This window comes from Bos grunniens, chromosome 25, assembly GCF_055505025.1.
Source record: "Bos grunniens cultivar Pamir isolate PY7600 chromosome 25, Bosgru_T2T1.0, whole genome shotgun sequence".
Taxonomy (NCBI): domain Eukaryota; kingdom Metazoa; phylum Chordata; class Mammalia; order Artiodactyla; family Bovidae; genus Bos; species Bos grunniens.
The window spans coordinates 6110644-6126063 of NC_141189.1; the positions used below are offsets into that span (position 1 = coordinate 6110644).

Genomic DNA, 15420 nt, shown 5'->3' on the forward strand with positions numbered 1-15420 from the left:
CAGGCTCCCCCGTCCCTGGGATTCTCCAGGCAAGAACACTGGAGTGGGTTGCCATTTCCTTCTCCAATGCATGAAAGTGAAAAGTGAAAGTGAAGCCGCTCAGTCGTGTCTGAGTCTTAGCGACCCCATGGACTGCAACCCACCAGGCTCTTCCATCCATGGGATTTTCCAGGCAAGAGTACTGGAGTGGGGTGCCATTGCCTTCTCCAATGAAATACATTAAACCTATAAAAATTATGGAAAATGATATAGGAAATACCCATATACCCATGACCTAGAATTAGTAGTGTTTTCATGGTATTTTTAATGATGACCTTAGAAGGATGGATTATGTAATGTTAAGATAAACATCTGGACTTCCAGGTATGGCTCCAGCTGCAGAAAATGGCTCCTTAAGTTTAATCAGCTCTGTTTTCCCTACACAGGATTTTTGAAGGTAAACATCCTCTGTTGGTTATCACGGATCCAGACATGATCAAAACAGTACTAGTGAAAGAATGTTATTCTGTCTTCACAAACCGGAGGGTAGGCATCCATTTTTTTTAATTTGCAATTTGTTTGTTAGATATGCATTTTGAAATATATTATAAATTCACAGGATGTTGTTAAAAGAGAAAAACACAGAGAGGCTGGATGTCATGTACATTTCGTTCTGATCCCTCCAATGGCAATACATTGATTAATTAGACTACAATTTCAAAGCAGAAAATTGACATTCATACCATCCACAGAGCATATTGTCATTTCTTCAGTTTCATGCTCACTCATTTTGTATGTTTTGCTCTGTGAAAATGAGTCCTAGATGTAGATTTTGTAGCTACCATGACAATCAATGTACAGAACTACTCCATCCCTACAAGGCTCCTTCTTACTATTTTTTTTATATTTGTGGCAAGTAGCTTGTTTTTTCCTCTTATCAGGATCTTTAGCATAGCAAATATTGCTCTTTAAATTTTGACGAGTGATTTATCAGTTTTCCCTTTTATGGATTTTGCCTTTGTTGTCAAGTCCAAAATATCTTAGGCATTGCAGATTTTCTCCTATTTTGTCCCTAAACATTAAATCATTTTATGTTTTACCTTTAAGTCTATAATCCATTTTGTGTTTCTGTGTAACATGTGAGGTTAAGCTTGCTTTTTTTTTTTGCATCTAAATGTCTGATTTGCTCCAGCACTGTTTATGGAAAGACTATCTATTAAAAGTAATTTATTTATTTTATTTTTTGCTCCCCTGGGTCTTCATTGCTGTGCTCGGGCTTGAGCCTGGCAGTGGGCAGGTGTGTGGCTGCAGAGGTTAGCTGTGGGCAGGTGTCAGTACAGTTGAGTGACAGTAGTAAGGACTGGCTTTAGGCATCTGAGCATCTGCAGGGCCCTCCGATGGTGTTTTGCACATGCGCATTGAAAAAGATTGGCTGCTGGTGTGGATCCTGGGTCCGCATAGCATCAGCAGTGGCACTAACTGGGCAGCTCTAGTGCGGTTGGAGGCAGTAGGGTAGGACTCCTGCAACTGCCTTAACACCATGAATGTTGAATTAAAGGTGGCTGATTGATCAGTTGATTGGGAGAAATACTACACACACTGGTCAGTTTCAGTGGGGTCAGAAGCTGCACGTGGCTCTTCCTTTCCCTTTCCTGCCCCTTCCCTCGCCTCTCCTTCCCCTGCCTGCCATCTCTTCCCTTTCCTGTCCCTTCCCTCCCCTCTCCTTCCCCTGCTTGCTGTCTCTTCCTGGACATTCCAGTCCTAAACCCGAAGGTGGGCCACAGAAGGTGGGCAGCCTCACACGTCAGGGTGGGGCCAGAGAAGGAGGACAGTGGCTCCAAGTCAGAGACCGAGTAGGGAGGGGAGGGTTTCCACAGGGTTGGCAGCCGGGCACTGGTAAAGTGAAAGTGAAAGTGAAAGTAGCTCAGTCATGTCCAACTGTCTGAGACCCCATGGACTATAGAGTCCATAGAATTCTTCAGGCCAGAGTACTGGACTGGGTAGCTTTTCCCTTCTCAAGATCTTCCCAACCCATGGATTGAACCCAGGTCTCCTGCATTGCAGGCAGATTCTTTACCAGCTGAGCCACAAGGGAAGCCCAAGAATCCTGGAGTGGGTAGCCTTTCCCTTCTCCAGGGGATCTTCCTGACCCAGAAATCGAACCAAGGTCTACTGCACTGCAGGCAGATTCTTTACCAACTGAGCTATCAGGGAAGCCCCTTTCACTTTCACTGGTAAGGGAAACCAAAATACTCACTTGTGGTGGTGGCTCGTAGGGTGAGAGGGCATCGTGAGTGGAAAGGGATGCATTGTGGATTGGGTACATAAAGGAGGATTGATCAAGTAATAATATAGAAAGGATGATGGAAGCTGGCATTCTCACCATTGGAGAAGAAGTCACAGGTTCAGAGACTGAGAAACTAGACTAAACCCTGCGGAGTCACCAACTAAATTATCAGTGTAAATCCACACTTTGGTATGTAGATAGATGATAACAGGTCAGATGATATAGGCAGATGACAGATAAATACAGATAAAGACAGATAGCTGTGTGTGTATGTTTGTGTAGCTACAAAAGCACATTATACCTACCGCTTTCCACTGATGTAGTATAGAGCAGCTGCAGGGGTCTGGGATGGGGTTTTGCACATGCCCAGCCAAAAAGATCGGGGCTGGCAGCCAGTGTGAATCCTGGGTCTCAGGGCATCACTGGCTGGAGCAGCTCTTTTGGGGGTTGAGGGGGAAGATAGGACTTAGGGCACTGGAGTCTGCTAATGTAGAACCCTGGGGAGTGATCAGCACCAAAATTTTCAGAGGTTGCTCAATGACTATGCTGGCACTTGGTTTCGTCATAGCAAAGTTTCTGGGGTTTTCTGCAGAGGAGGATACAGAGAACCATAGTCACTCCTGCTGCGTGGTTGACACTGGTAGTCCCTGCCCTTCTTCTTTGTTCCTAGTTGTCTCTAGATGTCTCGGCTCTGCTCTTCTCTGGGAAGGGTGAAAGCAAAGCAGGTCATTTGTGCAATGTTCTGAAAGGCTGGAGAAACTGGTCACTGATCCTGTTGTCTCTTTTAGTCATTTTTTCTCTTTTTTCCAGCAAGGGAAAATGTCTCAAGCTGGGGAATTTCCTCTTGCTGCTGAGAGGTGCTGGGCCTAAGGGAAGGGATGATGCAAACAATATGCAACTCTTCTCCTTACTTTTTTTGTGAGCTGTTTTCAAGTGTGCTCTGTTGTATTGTTGACCTTTTTAAACCTATTTTCATTTACTGTGGGCTGTCTAATTGTGAGACAACAAAATCTGGAGTCTCCTACTCTGGTGACGAGTCTCCTATCTTGGAGATGTCACTTTGGTATTTCATCATAAAGTGATATTAGCTGTAGGTCTTTTTGTAGATGCTCTTTATCAAGTTGAGGAAATTTTTTTGTCTTCCTGTTTTGTGAGTTTTATCATGAATGAGTGTTGGAGCAATCTATTTTAAAACAAAATATAAATTTGAAAGATTGAGGAGATTTTCAAACAGGCTGGCTTCATACGCCTGTCCCAAGCTGAGAAATAGAGTTGTCTTCTTCCCCCTTCTATTCCTGGGGGAAAATGTAGGGGGAAATGTTTTCCATGTCATTGCACAATTATTTTCAGAATTTGAAATAGTTTCATAAACTTTTGTGTAATTAGTACTACTTAAAAAGCCCCATCAATTCAGCACATTCCTTTTTCCAGTTGATCAGGCTGTAAATATATGTAAAGACAGAAGTAATCTGAGGCAAAATGCAGTCTGTCAAGGCTATCTGGCTGGCTGTCACCAATCCCTTTCTTCTCTGCATAGCCCAAGAAGATGAACAAGATCTTATTCCCTTCTATCCCCCTGGAAGAACCCTTTCTGTACTACATGGGTCATTTGCGTTTAAAAGGAGATTGGAATACGAAGGCTGGAAACCACATCAAGTGGCTGAATGTCTCTTCCACATTCACAGAACCTAGATATTCAGGATAAAGTTTATTGTTCATCTAGCATAGGGCCTGGTACTACGTAGATAGTCACTAAAGATTTGTTGAATACACTGTTCCCAAATTATTAAGAAATTTTCCACAACTGTTGAGACTTCCAACACTTAGGTAGGGTTAAATTTGCTTTCAACTCTAGGTTTTTGGTCCAATGGGAGTTATGAAAAATGCTGTTTCTGTGGCTGAGGATGAACAATGGAAGAGAATACGGACATTGCTCTCTCCAGCCTTCACCAGTGGGAAGCTCAAGGAGGTAAAAGAAGAGGGTTTTCCATGAGCAACTTAAAGAATAAGGTAGAAAATAAATTCATATCCCTGTCCAAGGAGTGGTGTGCCAAATTTGAGTTTCCTAAAATGGTTTTCATCTTCCCATCCTAGAAGAGACCTCGTCAGATTCATAATAAAATGTCACTTAAACCTCCATGCCCTTGAAAAGTTCTTCTAAAACTTGAGTCTCCACATTTAACTTCCAGTGCTGTTGTGTTTTGTGTCTAGATGTTCCCTATCATTGGGAAGTATGGAGATGTGTTGGTGAGGAACCTGAGGAAGGAAGCAGAGAAAGGCACGTCCGTCGACATGAAAGAGTAAGTAGGGGTGAAGCTGCTGGTCCTCTGAACTCCACTGAGACCCTTGTGTTTCCTGCCTTGGAGCCAAACTCCTATTTCTGAGTTACTCTAGTGACCAGACAGAAGTAGGTGTATGGTGTTACAACTCCGACTGGCCGGCCACTTAAAAATGAGTGTTGGCTCATCAAAATATCAGAAGGTATCTTCTGTGTACATGAGCCAGGATTAACTTATCTGCTTAAGTGTCACCTTGGATATTCTGGGAGACAAAAATACACAGTTTGGTCTTAAGTCAGGAAGCATGATACCTCCATCTCTGTTGGTTTTCTCAAGATTGCTTTCGCTATTTATGGTCTTGTATGGTTCCATATAAACTTGAGGATAATTTGTTCTAGTTCTGTGTAAAGTAACACAGGTATTTTTATAGGGATCATGCTAGATCTATAGATTGCTTTGGGTAATATGGACATTTAGGCAATATTAATTGTTCCTATCCATGTACATGTAACATCTTTCCATTTCGTGTATCACCTTCAGTTTCCTTCATTGTTTTATAGTTTTCATAGTATAGGTCTTTCACCTCCCTGGTTAAGTTTATTCCTCGGTGTCTTATTCTTTTTAATGTGATTTTAAACAGGATTGTTTTATTATTTTCCCTTTCTGATTGTTCTTTATTACTGTATAGAAAAGAACCCAGATTTCTACAAATTAATCATGTACCTGCCACTTTACTGAATTTATTTATTGTAGAGTTTTGGTGGAACTTCAGAGTTGCCTATATAAAATATTGTTTCATCTGCGAATAGTAATAGTTTTACATGTTCTCTTCCAATTAGGATGCCCTTTATTTCTTTTTCTTGTCTGATTCCTGTGGCTAGGACTTCCCATAGTATATTGAATAGAAGGTGGAAGAGTGGGCATCCTTGTCTTTTCCTGATTTTAGAGTGTACTGGCACAAAAGAGACACATATCAATTGAATAAAATTGATAGGCCCAAAATAAACTCATATACTTAGAGTCAATTAATCTATGATAAAGAAAGCAAGACTATACAATGGAGAAAAGACAGTCTCTTCAATAAGTATACTGGGAAAACTGGACAACTACATGTAAAAGAATGAAAATAGAACATTTTCTCATACCCTATAGAAAAGCTAACTCAAAATAGATTAAAGATCTAAATGTAAGTCTGGAAACCATAAAAACATAGAAGAAACAATAGGCAGAATGCTCTTTGACATAAATCATAACAATATGTGTTTGGATTTAACTCTTAAGGCAAAGAAAACAAGAGCAAAAGTAAACAAATGACCTAATTTTTTACTTTTATCTAATTGAACTTATAAGTCTTTTACACAGTGAAGTAAAATATTGATAAGATGAAAAGACAGCCTAATAAATAGATGGGAGAAATAATTTGCAAATGATGTGATGATAAGAGATTAGTACCCAAAATATGTAAATGTCTCATACAACTCAATATCTAAATAACAAACAACCCAGTGAAAAATGAGCAGAAGATCTTAATAGACATTTTTTCAAGCGAAGATATACAGTTGAAAAGATGTTCAACATTGCAAATCATCAGAGAAATGCATATCAAAATCACAAAATCAGCCAACACCTGTAAGTTTGGGTGAGGATGTGGAGAAAAGGAAACCCTGGTACAAGGTTGGTGGACTGTAAACTGATGCAGACGCTGTGGGAAACGGTATGGAGGTTTCTCCAAAAGCTTAAAGAGAACTATTGTCTGTGTTCCATCATGTCCCACTCTCTGTGACCCCACAGACTGTAGCCCCCAGGCTCCTCTGTCCATGGGATTTCCCAGGCAAGAATACTGGATTGGGTAGCCATTCCCTTCTGCAGAGGATCTTCCTGACCCAGCGATCGAACCCAAATCTCCTGCATTGCAGGCAGTTTCTTTACCACTGAGCCACCCAGGAAGCTAAGAACTGTCATATGATCCAGCAATTCCACCCTGAGTATACATCCAGTGAAAATGAATATACTAATTTGAAAAGATACATGCACCCCAAGGTTTGTATCAGCTTTATTTACAAAGCCAAGATACGGAAGCAGCATAAGTATCTGTCAGTAGATGAATGCTTAAAGAAGATGCAGCACATGTGTGTACACAGGCACCCCCACAAGAAATACTACTGAACCATAAAAAAGAATGACACTGTGCCATTTACCGCATGTATGGACCTAGAGGGTATTATGCTTAGTGAAATAAGTTAGACAGAGAATGACAAAGTTGCATGTTATCATTTGTCCGTGGAATCTAAAAATAAAATGAATAAATATCAATATAACAAAACAGAAACAGACTCACAGTGTAGAAAACAAAGTGGTGGTTACCAGTGGGAAGTAGGAAGGGGAGTGCAAGATAGGACAGATGATTCAAAGGTACAAATTGCAATGTATAAAGTAATTGTGCTACAGGGATAGACTGTACATAACAAGGAATGTAGTCAGTATTTAATACTAACTTTAAATGGAGTATTTAAAATCGTCCTTCTACACCTGAAACTATGTGATATTGTATATCAACTCTGCTTTTGCACTAAAGGGGCATCAGCTCTGAGCACAATTCTGTGGTGAGGTGAGACCCAGATCAATGTCCCCTTTCTTGACTCTCCAGGAAGAGTGAATTTGCTCCCTTTGCTCTGCTCAGACACAGTCCATATACACCTTTTATTGCCCATAGTCAAAGCACACTATGTACTTTGTCAGATTATGGGTTCTGTCCTTCTGTGACTGAGCTCCTTGAGTTTGAGGAGGGGGGGGGTCTAACTTGCCTTAGTGTCCCCGTCCCCCCAGCACGGGGGCAGTTGCATCATTCACACTCATACACACCTCAGGAGTGAGTGATAGTAGCAGACAGTCTTCCATGATCCAGCAGGTGGTTCTGAGAGAGTGTGGCTCTTGACCTGTCTTGCCTGGGCATCTGATTTTATATGATTTTCTTGTTAACTGTATTGGATATGGATAGTCAACTGGTCCCAATTGTAATTGTCTGTGTTTATCTTTCTCTACTCAGGGTCTTTGGGGCCTACAGCATGGATGTGATTACTAGCACATCATTTGGAGTGAATATTGATTCCCTTGGCAACCCGCAAGATCCCTTTGTGGAGAATGCCAAGAAGCTCTTAAGATTTGATATCCTTGATCCATTTCTACTTTCAGTAGGTAAGTGTCCTACTACATTTCTTTTTCTGTATTTCTCCCTCCATCCCTTCTTCCCTCTTGTTCTTTCTTCCCCTCTTCCTCCTTCCCTCCCTTCCTTCCTTCTTTTTCACAAGGTTATTGAGATATAATTCAATACCATCAATTCACTGATTTAAAATATACAATACAATGGTTTTTACAAGCTAAGTGTCCATGGATGGATAAATGTAGAGGGAAAATGTGGTGTATATACCCCCCCACCCCCACCACACATACACACACACCAGAATACTATTCAGCCATGAAAAGGAAGGAAATCCTGCCATTTGCAGCAATGTGTCTGGACCTCAATGGAGGGTATTATGTGCCGGGGTCCAGCCCGGGTTGGATCCAGGGATTCCCTCAGGATGACAGCGTTGGCGATTAAGGGATAGCAAAGGCTGAGAGATTTATTAGATGCTCAATAATAACTGGTTTACGCTCGAAATCAATAAAGTTCATGACACCAAACTTGCTCTGACCACGGAGGCTGCAGGCGCCCTCTCGAATAGCGGAAGGTGCCCCACCTTAGGCACCTTCTCGAGTAGGTCTTAGAAGCCCAGGCAAATAAGTGGTCGCAGAGGACCCCCCTGCTCCAAATTATTTTGGCATGAAGGAAGAACAGAAGAGAAAAGGAGGAAAAGGAAACAAGAAAGAATGACACAGGGAGACCAAGCTTCAGTGAGCAAGGCCCGTAGCTTTATTTTCAACAGGGGCTTTTATACCCTAAGTTCCACATAGAGGATAATAGGAGATGTGAAATCATGCAAAATCAGCAGTCTTTGATCCTTATTGAGACCAGGCTTTCTTTTCTGTAAATTTATCATATACAAATGGTTTAGGTGATTTACATCATCCTCTGTCCAGAAGGCCTGTTAACATTTTATGACTCTGACAAAGGTTTGTCAACCATAAGACTTATTTTCTCTAAGAGTAATTATTTTAAAGTTGGCGCCATCCTCCGAAGGTGTTAGATAAAGTTGCATTCCTATAGGGCAAAGGTGCAATGGATTTACAACAAAGGAAAGAATTTATTACCTTAAGGGTCTAAAGTTGTTAACACCAAGGCCACTACTTATGTTTTCTACATACCAACTATATTAATTAATACACTTCCAAGGATACAATACAGGGGATGTGGAAACTTGGCAGCAAGCATTGGCTCAACAATAAAATCTTCTACTAGTTCTATTCTGACAATTTCTAACTTTCCGAGAGGCTCTATACTATTTGAATATCTTAAGCTTCCCGTGCCTCTCGTGGCTGGGAGACTGTAAACAATTGTATGCATAGCTGTAGGAGTCTGGGTAAACCTGTCAGGCAAGTTAGAGAGCCATCTGAGGGGTTTGTGAACTAAAACACTCTTGTCACACCCAGGAACTTTATTAACTGGAGCTGTAAGTTAACTCTTTTTCGGAGAGAGAGATGGTGGTGGGGGACAGCCCCCCGTAAAGTCAGAGGTGTAGGTGAGAGCACAAAGCAGTAAAGCAGGCAGACTCTGGTTTTAGGGTAGACGCTCAGGCAGGCCCAGAGGGGCACCCCTCAAGTTCTGGCTCGCCTTGCCCTCCAGAACTCTCCCACATAACCTTGTTATGGGTGGGGACTCCCGTGCTGGCTCCTGGCAATTATGCTTAGTGAGATAAGTCAGACAGAGAAAAACAAACACTTACATGTTGAATCAAAGGAAGAAATCTGAACTCATAGAAAAATGATGTCAGAGTTTTGACTACCAAAGATAGGGTTTGGGAGATAGAATTGGACGATGGTGGTCAAAAGGTACAAATTTCAGTTATTACTTAAATCAATACTCCTGGTGTAATTTGCCTATAGCTATCCTGTTGTCTCAGCACCACTTATTGAAAAGACTGTTTTGTCTCCATTGAGTGGTCTTGGAAACAGTTTCAGTGTTCAGTTGACCATAGGCATGTGGGCATATTTCTGCACTCAAAACTCTGTTCCATGAATCTGTATATCCATCCTTAGGCCAGAACCACTTTGCCTTGATTAATGTCACTTTATGATAAGTCTTAAAATCAGGAAATGTGAGTCTTTATAACTTTATTATTTTTTTCAGGAATGTTTTGTCTTCTCTGAGCCCCTTGCAATTTCATATGAATTTAATCTAAGATAGTCAATTTCTTCAAAGAGGTCAGCTAGAGTCCTGAAAGGAAATGCCTTATATCAGTCGATTTGCCATCTTGACAGTGTAAATGTTCTGATTCACGATCATGGCATGTTTTTCATTTACTTACGTTTTCTTTAATTTAGTTCAACAAGGTTTTGTGCTCTTTAGAGTGTAAATTTTACATCTTTTATTTAATTCCTACTTATTCTATTCTTTTTGATGTTATTATAAATTGAGTGTTTTTTCAATGTGACTTTCAGATTATTTTTTGCAATGTAAAGAAATACAATTGATTTTGTATTTTGATCTTGTATCTTGAAACCTGACTGAACTTGTTTATTAGTTCTAATAGGTTTTTAGTGACTTCCTTAGGATTCACTGTGTACAAGATCATGTTATCTGATGATAGAATTTTAGTCTTCATTTCCTATATGGATATGTTTTCTTTAATTTTCTTGATTAATTCTTTTGGTTAGAATGTCAGGTACAGTTTTGAGTAGAAGTGGTGAAAAAGGCTTCCTTGTCTTATTCTTAATGTTAGAGAAATCATCCAGTTTTTCACTGTTAAGTATTAGTGTTATCTATGGGTTTACGTTGGAGAAGGCAATGGCACTCCACTCCAGAACTCTCGTGTGGAAAATCCCATGGACGGAGGAGCCTGGTGGGCTGCAGTCCGTGGGGTCGCTAAGAGTCAGATACGACTGAGCAACTTCACTTTCAATTTTCACTTTCATGCATTGGAGAAGGAAATGGCAACCCACTCCGGTGTTCTTGCCTTGAGAATCCCAGGGACAGGGGAGCCTGGTGGGCTGCCGTCTGTGGGGTCGCACAGAGTTGGACACGACTGAAGTGACTTAGCAGTAGCATGGGTTTGCGTAAGTTGTTAACTATGGGTTTTTCATAGATTCCTTTTATCAGGTTGATGAAAGACCCTTCTGTTCCTGTTTTCTGAGAGTTTTTAAAATCACAAGTGTGTATTGGATTTTTGTCACATGGTTCTTATGCACATATTAGATAATTGTGTGGTCATTGTTTTTTTCTCTGTTGAAATGGCATATTATGTAACCTTGCATTCCTGGGATAAAGTGTACTTATATATGATGTATACATCTTTGTATATATTAGTAGATTCAGTTTGCTAGTATTCCCTTGAGGATCTGTGTATCCATGGTCATAAGACACATTGATCTGTAGTTTTGTTTTTTTTTTTCCTCTACTATCTTACTCTGTTTCTCACACCAAGTTAATACTGATTCTGAAGAATGACCTTCAAAGTATTCTGTCATCTTCTATTTGTTGGATGAGTTAGTGAAAAATTGATATTAATTCTTTAATTATTTGAGTAGTATTCAGCATTGAAACCATCTGCGCCTGAGCTTTTCATTGTCAAATTGTGGGTAGTTTCTTGATTATCAGATGAAACTTTGTATTTCTTATAGGTCTATTCACATTGTCTATTTCTTTTTGAGTAGTTTCTGTTTAATATTTTTTCCAATTAATTAATTAATTTTAATTGGAGGATAATTACTTTACAGTATTGTGAGGTTTTTGTCATCCATCAACATGAATTGGCCACGGGTATATATGTGTCCACCCCATACTGAATCTTCCTTCTACACCTCTCCACACCCTATCCTTTTGGGTTATACCAGAGCACCACCTTTGGGTGCCCTGATTCATGCATCGAACTTGCACTGGTCATCTATTTTACATATGATAATGCACATGTTTCAGTGCTATTCTCTCAAATCATCCCACCCTTGCCTTCTCCCACTTGGTCCAAAAGTCTCTTCTTTATATCTGTCTCCTTTGCTGCCCTGCATGTAGAACTGTCAGTACCTTCTTTCTAAATTCCATATATATGCATTAGTATACAGTATTTTTCTTTCTCTTTCTGACTTATTTCACTTTGTATAATAGGTTCCAGGATCATCCACCTCATTATAACTGACTCAAATGCATTTATTTTTATAGTAAGTAATATTCAATTGTGTATATGTACCATAATTTCCTTATCCATTCTCTGCTGACAGACATCTAGGTTGTTTCCCTGTCCTAGCTATTATAAATAGTGCTGCCATGAACATGGGGGTACATGTGTCTCTTTCAGTTCTGGTTTCCTCAGGGTGTATGCCCAGCAGTGGGACTGCTGGGTGGTATGGCAATTCTATTTTCAGTTTTTAAAGGAATCTCCACACTGTTCTCCATAGTGGCTGTACCAGTTTGCATTCACATCAACAGTTTATGAGAGTTTCCTTTTCTCCACACCCTCTCCAGCTTTATTGTTTGTAGACTTTTTGATAATGGATATTCTGACTGGTGTGAGATGATACCTCATTGTGGTTTTGATTTACAGTTCTCTAATAATGAGTGAAGTTCAACATCCTTTCATGTTTTATTAGCCATCTGTATGTCTTCTTTGGATAAATGTCTGTTTAGGTCTTTTGCCCAGTTTTTGATTGGGTTCTTCATTTTCCTGATATTGAGCTGCATGAGCTGCTTATATATTTTGGAGATTAATTATTTGTCAGTTGCTTCATTTGTTTTTATTATATTCTCCCATTCTGAGGGCTGTCTTTTCACCTTCATTATAGTTTCCTTCATTTTGCAAAAGTTTTTAAGTTTAATTAAGTTCTATTTGTTAATTTTTGTTTTTATTTCCATTACTCTTAGAGGGCCAGTCATAGCAGATCTTGGAGTGATTTATGTCAGAGAGTGTTCTGCCTTTGTTTTCCTCTACTTATAGTTTCTGGTCTTATATTTAGGCCTTTCATACATTTTGAGTTTATTTTTGTGTATGGTGTCAGAAAGTGCTCTAGTTTCATTCTTTTACACATAGTGAACCAGTTTTCCCACCACCAGTTGTTGAAGAGATTGTCTTTTTTCCATGGTATATTTTTGCCTCCTTTGTCAAAGATAAGTTGTCCATAGGTACATGGATGTTCCTCTGGACTTTCTAATTTGTTCCATTGACCTACATTGATTTCTGTCTTTGTGCCAGTACCATACTGTCTTGATGACTATAGCTTTGTAGTATAGTCTTCTCTGGTGGCTTAGACAGGAAAGACTCTGCATACAATGCAGGAGACCTGGGTTCAGTTCCTGGGTTTGGAAGATCCCCTGGTGAAAGAAATGGTAACCCACTCCAGTATTCTTGCCTGGAGAATCCCATGGACAGAGAAGCCTAGAAAAACTATACACCATGGGGCCACAAAAAGTTGGACAGGACTGAGCAACTAATACTCTCACCTTCTTTCAGTATAGTCTGAAGTCAGGAAGGTTGATTCCTCCAGTTCCATTCTTCTTCCTCAAGATTCCTTTGAAAGCATTTCCTCTAAAATCAGGAACAAGACAAGGGTCTCTATTTTCACCACCACTATTCAACACAGTTTTGGAAGTCCTAGCCGTAGCAATCAGAGAAGAAAAAGAAATAAAAGGAATCCAGGTGGGAAAATAAGAAGTAAAATTCACACTGTTTGCAGATGACATGATCCTCTACATACAAAACCCTAAAGATGCCACCAGAAATGAATATAGTAAAGTCTCAGGATATAAAGTTAATTCACAGAAATCCCTTGCATTCCTATATATTAACAATGAAAAATCAGAAAGGGAAATTAAGGAAACAATCCCATTCATCTTGCATCAAAAAGAATAAAATAGTTAGGAATAAATTTACCTAAAGAAACAAAAGTCCTGTATACAGAAAACTATAAAACACTGATGATGTTGAAAAGATGCTCAACATCACTCATTATCAGAGAAATGCAAATCAAAACCACTATGAGGTACCATTTCACACCAGTCAGAATGGCTGCGATCCAAAAGTCAACAAGCAATAAATTCTGGAGAGGATGTGGAGAAAAGGGAACCCTCTTATACTGTTGGTGGGAATGCAAACTAGTACAGCCACTATGGAGAACAATGTGGAGATTCCTTTAAAAAGTGGAAATAGAACTGCCATATGGCCCAGCAATCCCACTGCTAGGCATACACACTGAGGAAACCAGAAATGAAAGAGACACATGTACCCCAATGTTCACTGCAGCACTGTTTATAATAGCCAGGACATGGAAGCAACCTAGATGTCCATCAGCAGATGAATGGATAAGAAAGCTGTGGTACATATACACAATGGAGTATTACTCAGCCATTAAAAAGAATACATTTGAATCAGTTCTAATAAGGTGGATGAAACTGGAGCCTATTATACAGAGTGAAGTAAGTCAGAAAGAAAAACACCAATACAGTATAATAATGCATATATATGGAATTTAGAAAGATGGTAACAATAACCCTGTATGTGAGACAGCAAAAGAGACACAGATGTATAGAACAGTCTTTTGGACTCTGTGGGAGAGGGCAAGGGTAGGATGATTTGGGAGAATGGCATGGAAACATGTATATTATCATATGTGAAATGAATCGCCAGTCCAGGTTCGATGTATGATACAGGATGCTTGGAGCTGGTGCACTGGGATGACCCAGAGGGATGGGATGGGGAGGGAGGTGGGAGGGGAGTTCAGGATGGGAACACATGTACACCCGTGGTGGATTCATGTCAATGTATGGCAAAACAATACAATATTGTAAAGTAATTAGCCTCCAATTAAAATATATATTTATATTAAAAAAATAAAATCAGAGACAGCTGAAGTAAAAAAAATTTTTTTTAAACACTGATGAAAGAAATCCAAGATGACACAAATAGAGGGAGAAATATACCGTGTTCTTGGATTACAAGAATCAGTATAGTAAAAATGAGTATACTACCTAAAGAATGCTCAAACTACTGCACAATTGCACTCATCTCACACGCTAGTAAAGTAATGCTCAAAATTCTCCAAGCCGTTTCTATTTCCAGTTTTTTAAGGAATCTCCACACTGTTCTCCATAGTGGCTGTACTAGTTTGCATTCCCACCAACAGTATAAGAGGGTTCCCTTTTCTCCACACCCTCTCCAGCATTTATTGCTTGTAGACTTTTGGATCACAGCCATTCTGACTGGTGTGAAATGGTACCTCATAGTGGTTTTGATTTGCATTTCTCTGATAATAAGTGATGTTGAGCATCTTTTCATGTGTTTGTTAGCCATCTGTATGTCTTCTTTGGAGAAATGTCTATTTAGTTCTTTGGCCCATTTTTTTTTTCTAATTTTATTTTATTTTTAAACTTTACATAATTGTATTAGTTTTGCCAAATATCAAAATGAATCCGCCACAGGTATACATGTGTTCCCCATCCCGAACCCTCCTCCCTCCTCCCTCCCCATACCATCCCTCTGGGCCGTCCCAGTGCACCAGCCCCAAGCATCCAGCATCGTGCATCGAACCTGGACTGGCAACTCTTTTCCTACATGATATTTTACATGTTTCATTGCCATTCTCCCAAATCTTCCCACCCTCTCCCTCTCCCACAGAGTCCATAAGACTGTTCTATACATCAGTGTCTCTTTTGCTGTCTCATACACCGGGTTATTGTTACCATCTTTCTAAATTCCATATATATGCATTAGTATACTGTATTTATGTTTTTCC

At 39.8% G+C, this 15420-nt stretch overlaps 1 protein-coding gene across 2 annotated transcripts in view; it reads left to right on the top strand.

Annotated features, from left to right (window-relative positions):
- Nucleotides 1–15420, top strand: part of LOC147344830 (cytochrome P450 3A24-like) — a 55248-nt gene that overhangs the window by 21277 nt on the left and 18551 nt on the right. For both annotated transcript variants that reach the window (XM_086374071.1, XM_086374072.1), the window contains exons 5-8: nucleotides 426–525; nucleotides 4122–4235; nucleotides 4478–4566; nucleotides 7592–7740. In XM_086374071.1, coding sequence (XP_086230197.1) covers nucleotides 426–525; nucleotides 4122–4235; nucleotides 4478–4566; nucleotides 7592–7740 — 452 coding nt within the window. The remainder of the gene's footprint in view (nucleotides 1–425; nucleotides 526–4121; nucleotides 4236–4477; nucleotides 4567–7591; nucleotides 7741–15420) is intronic.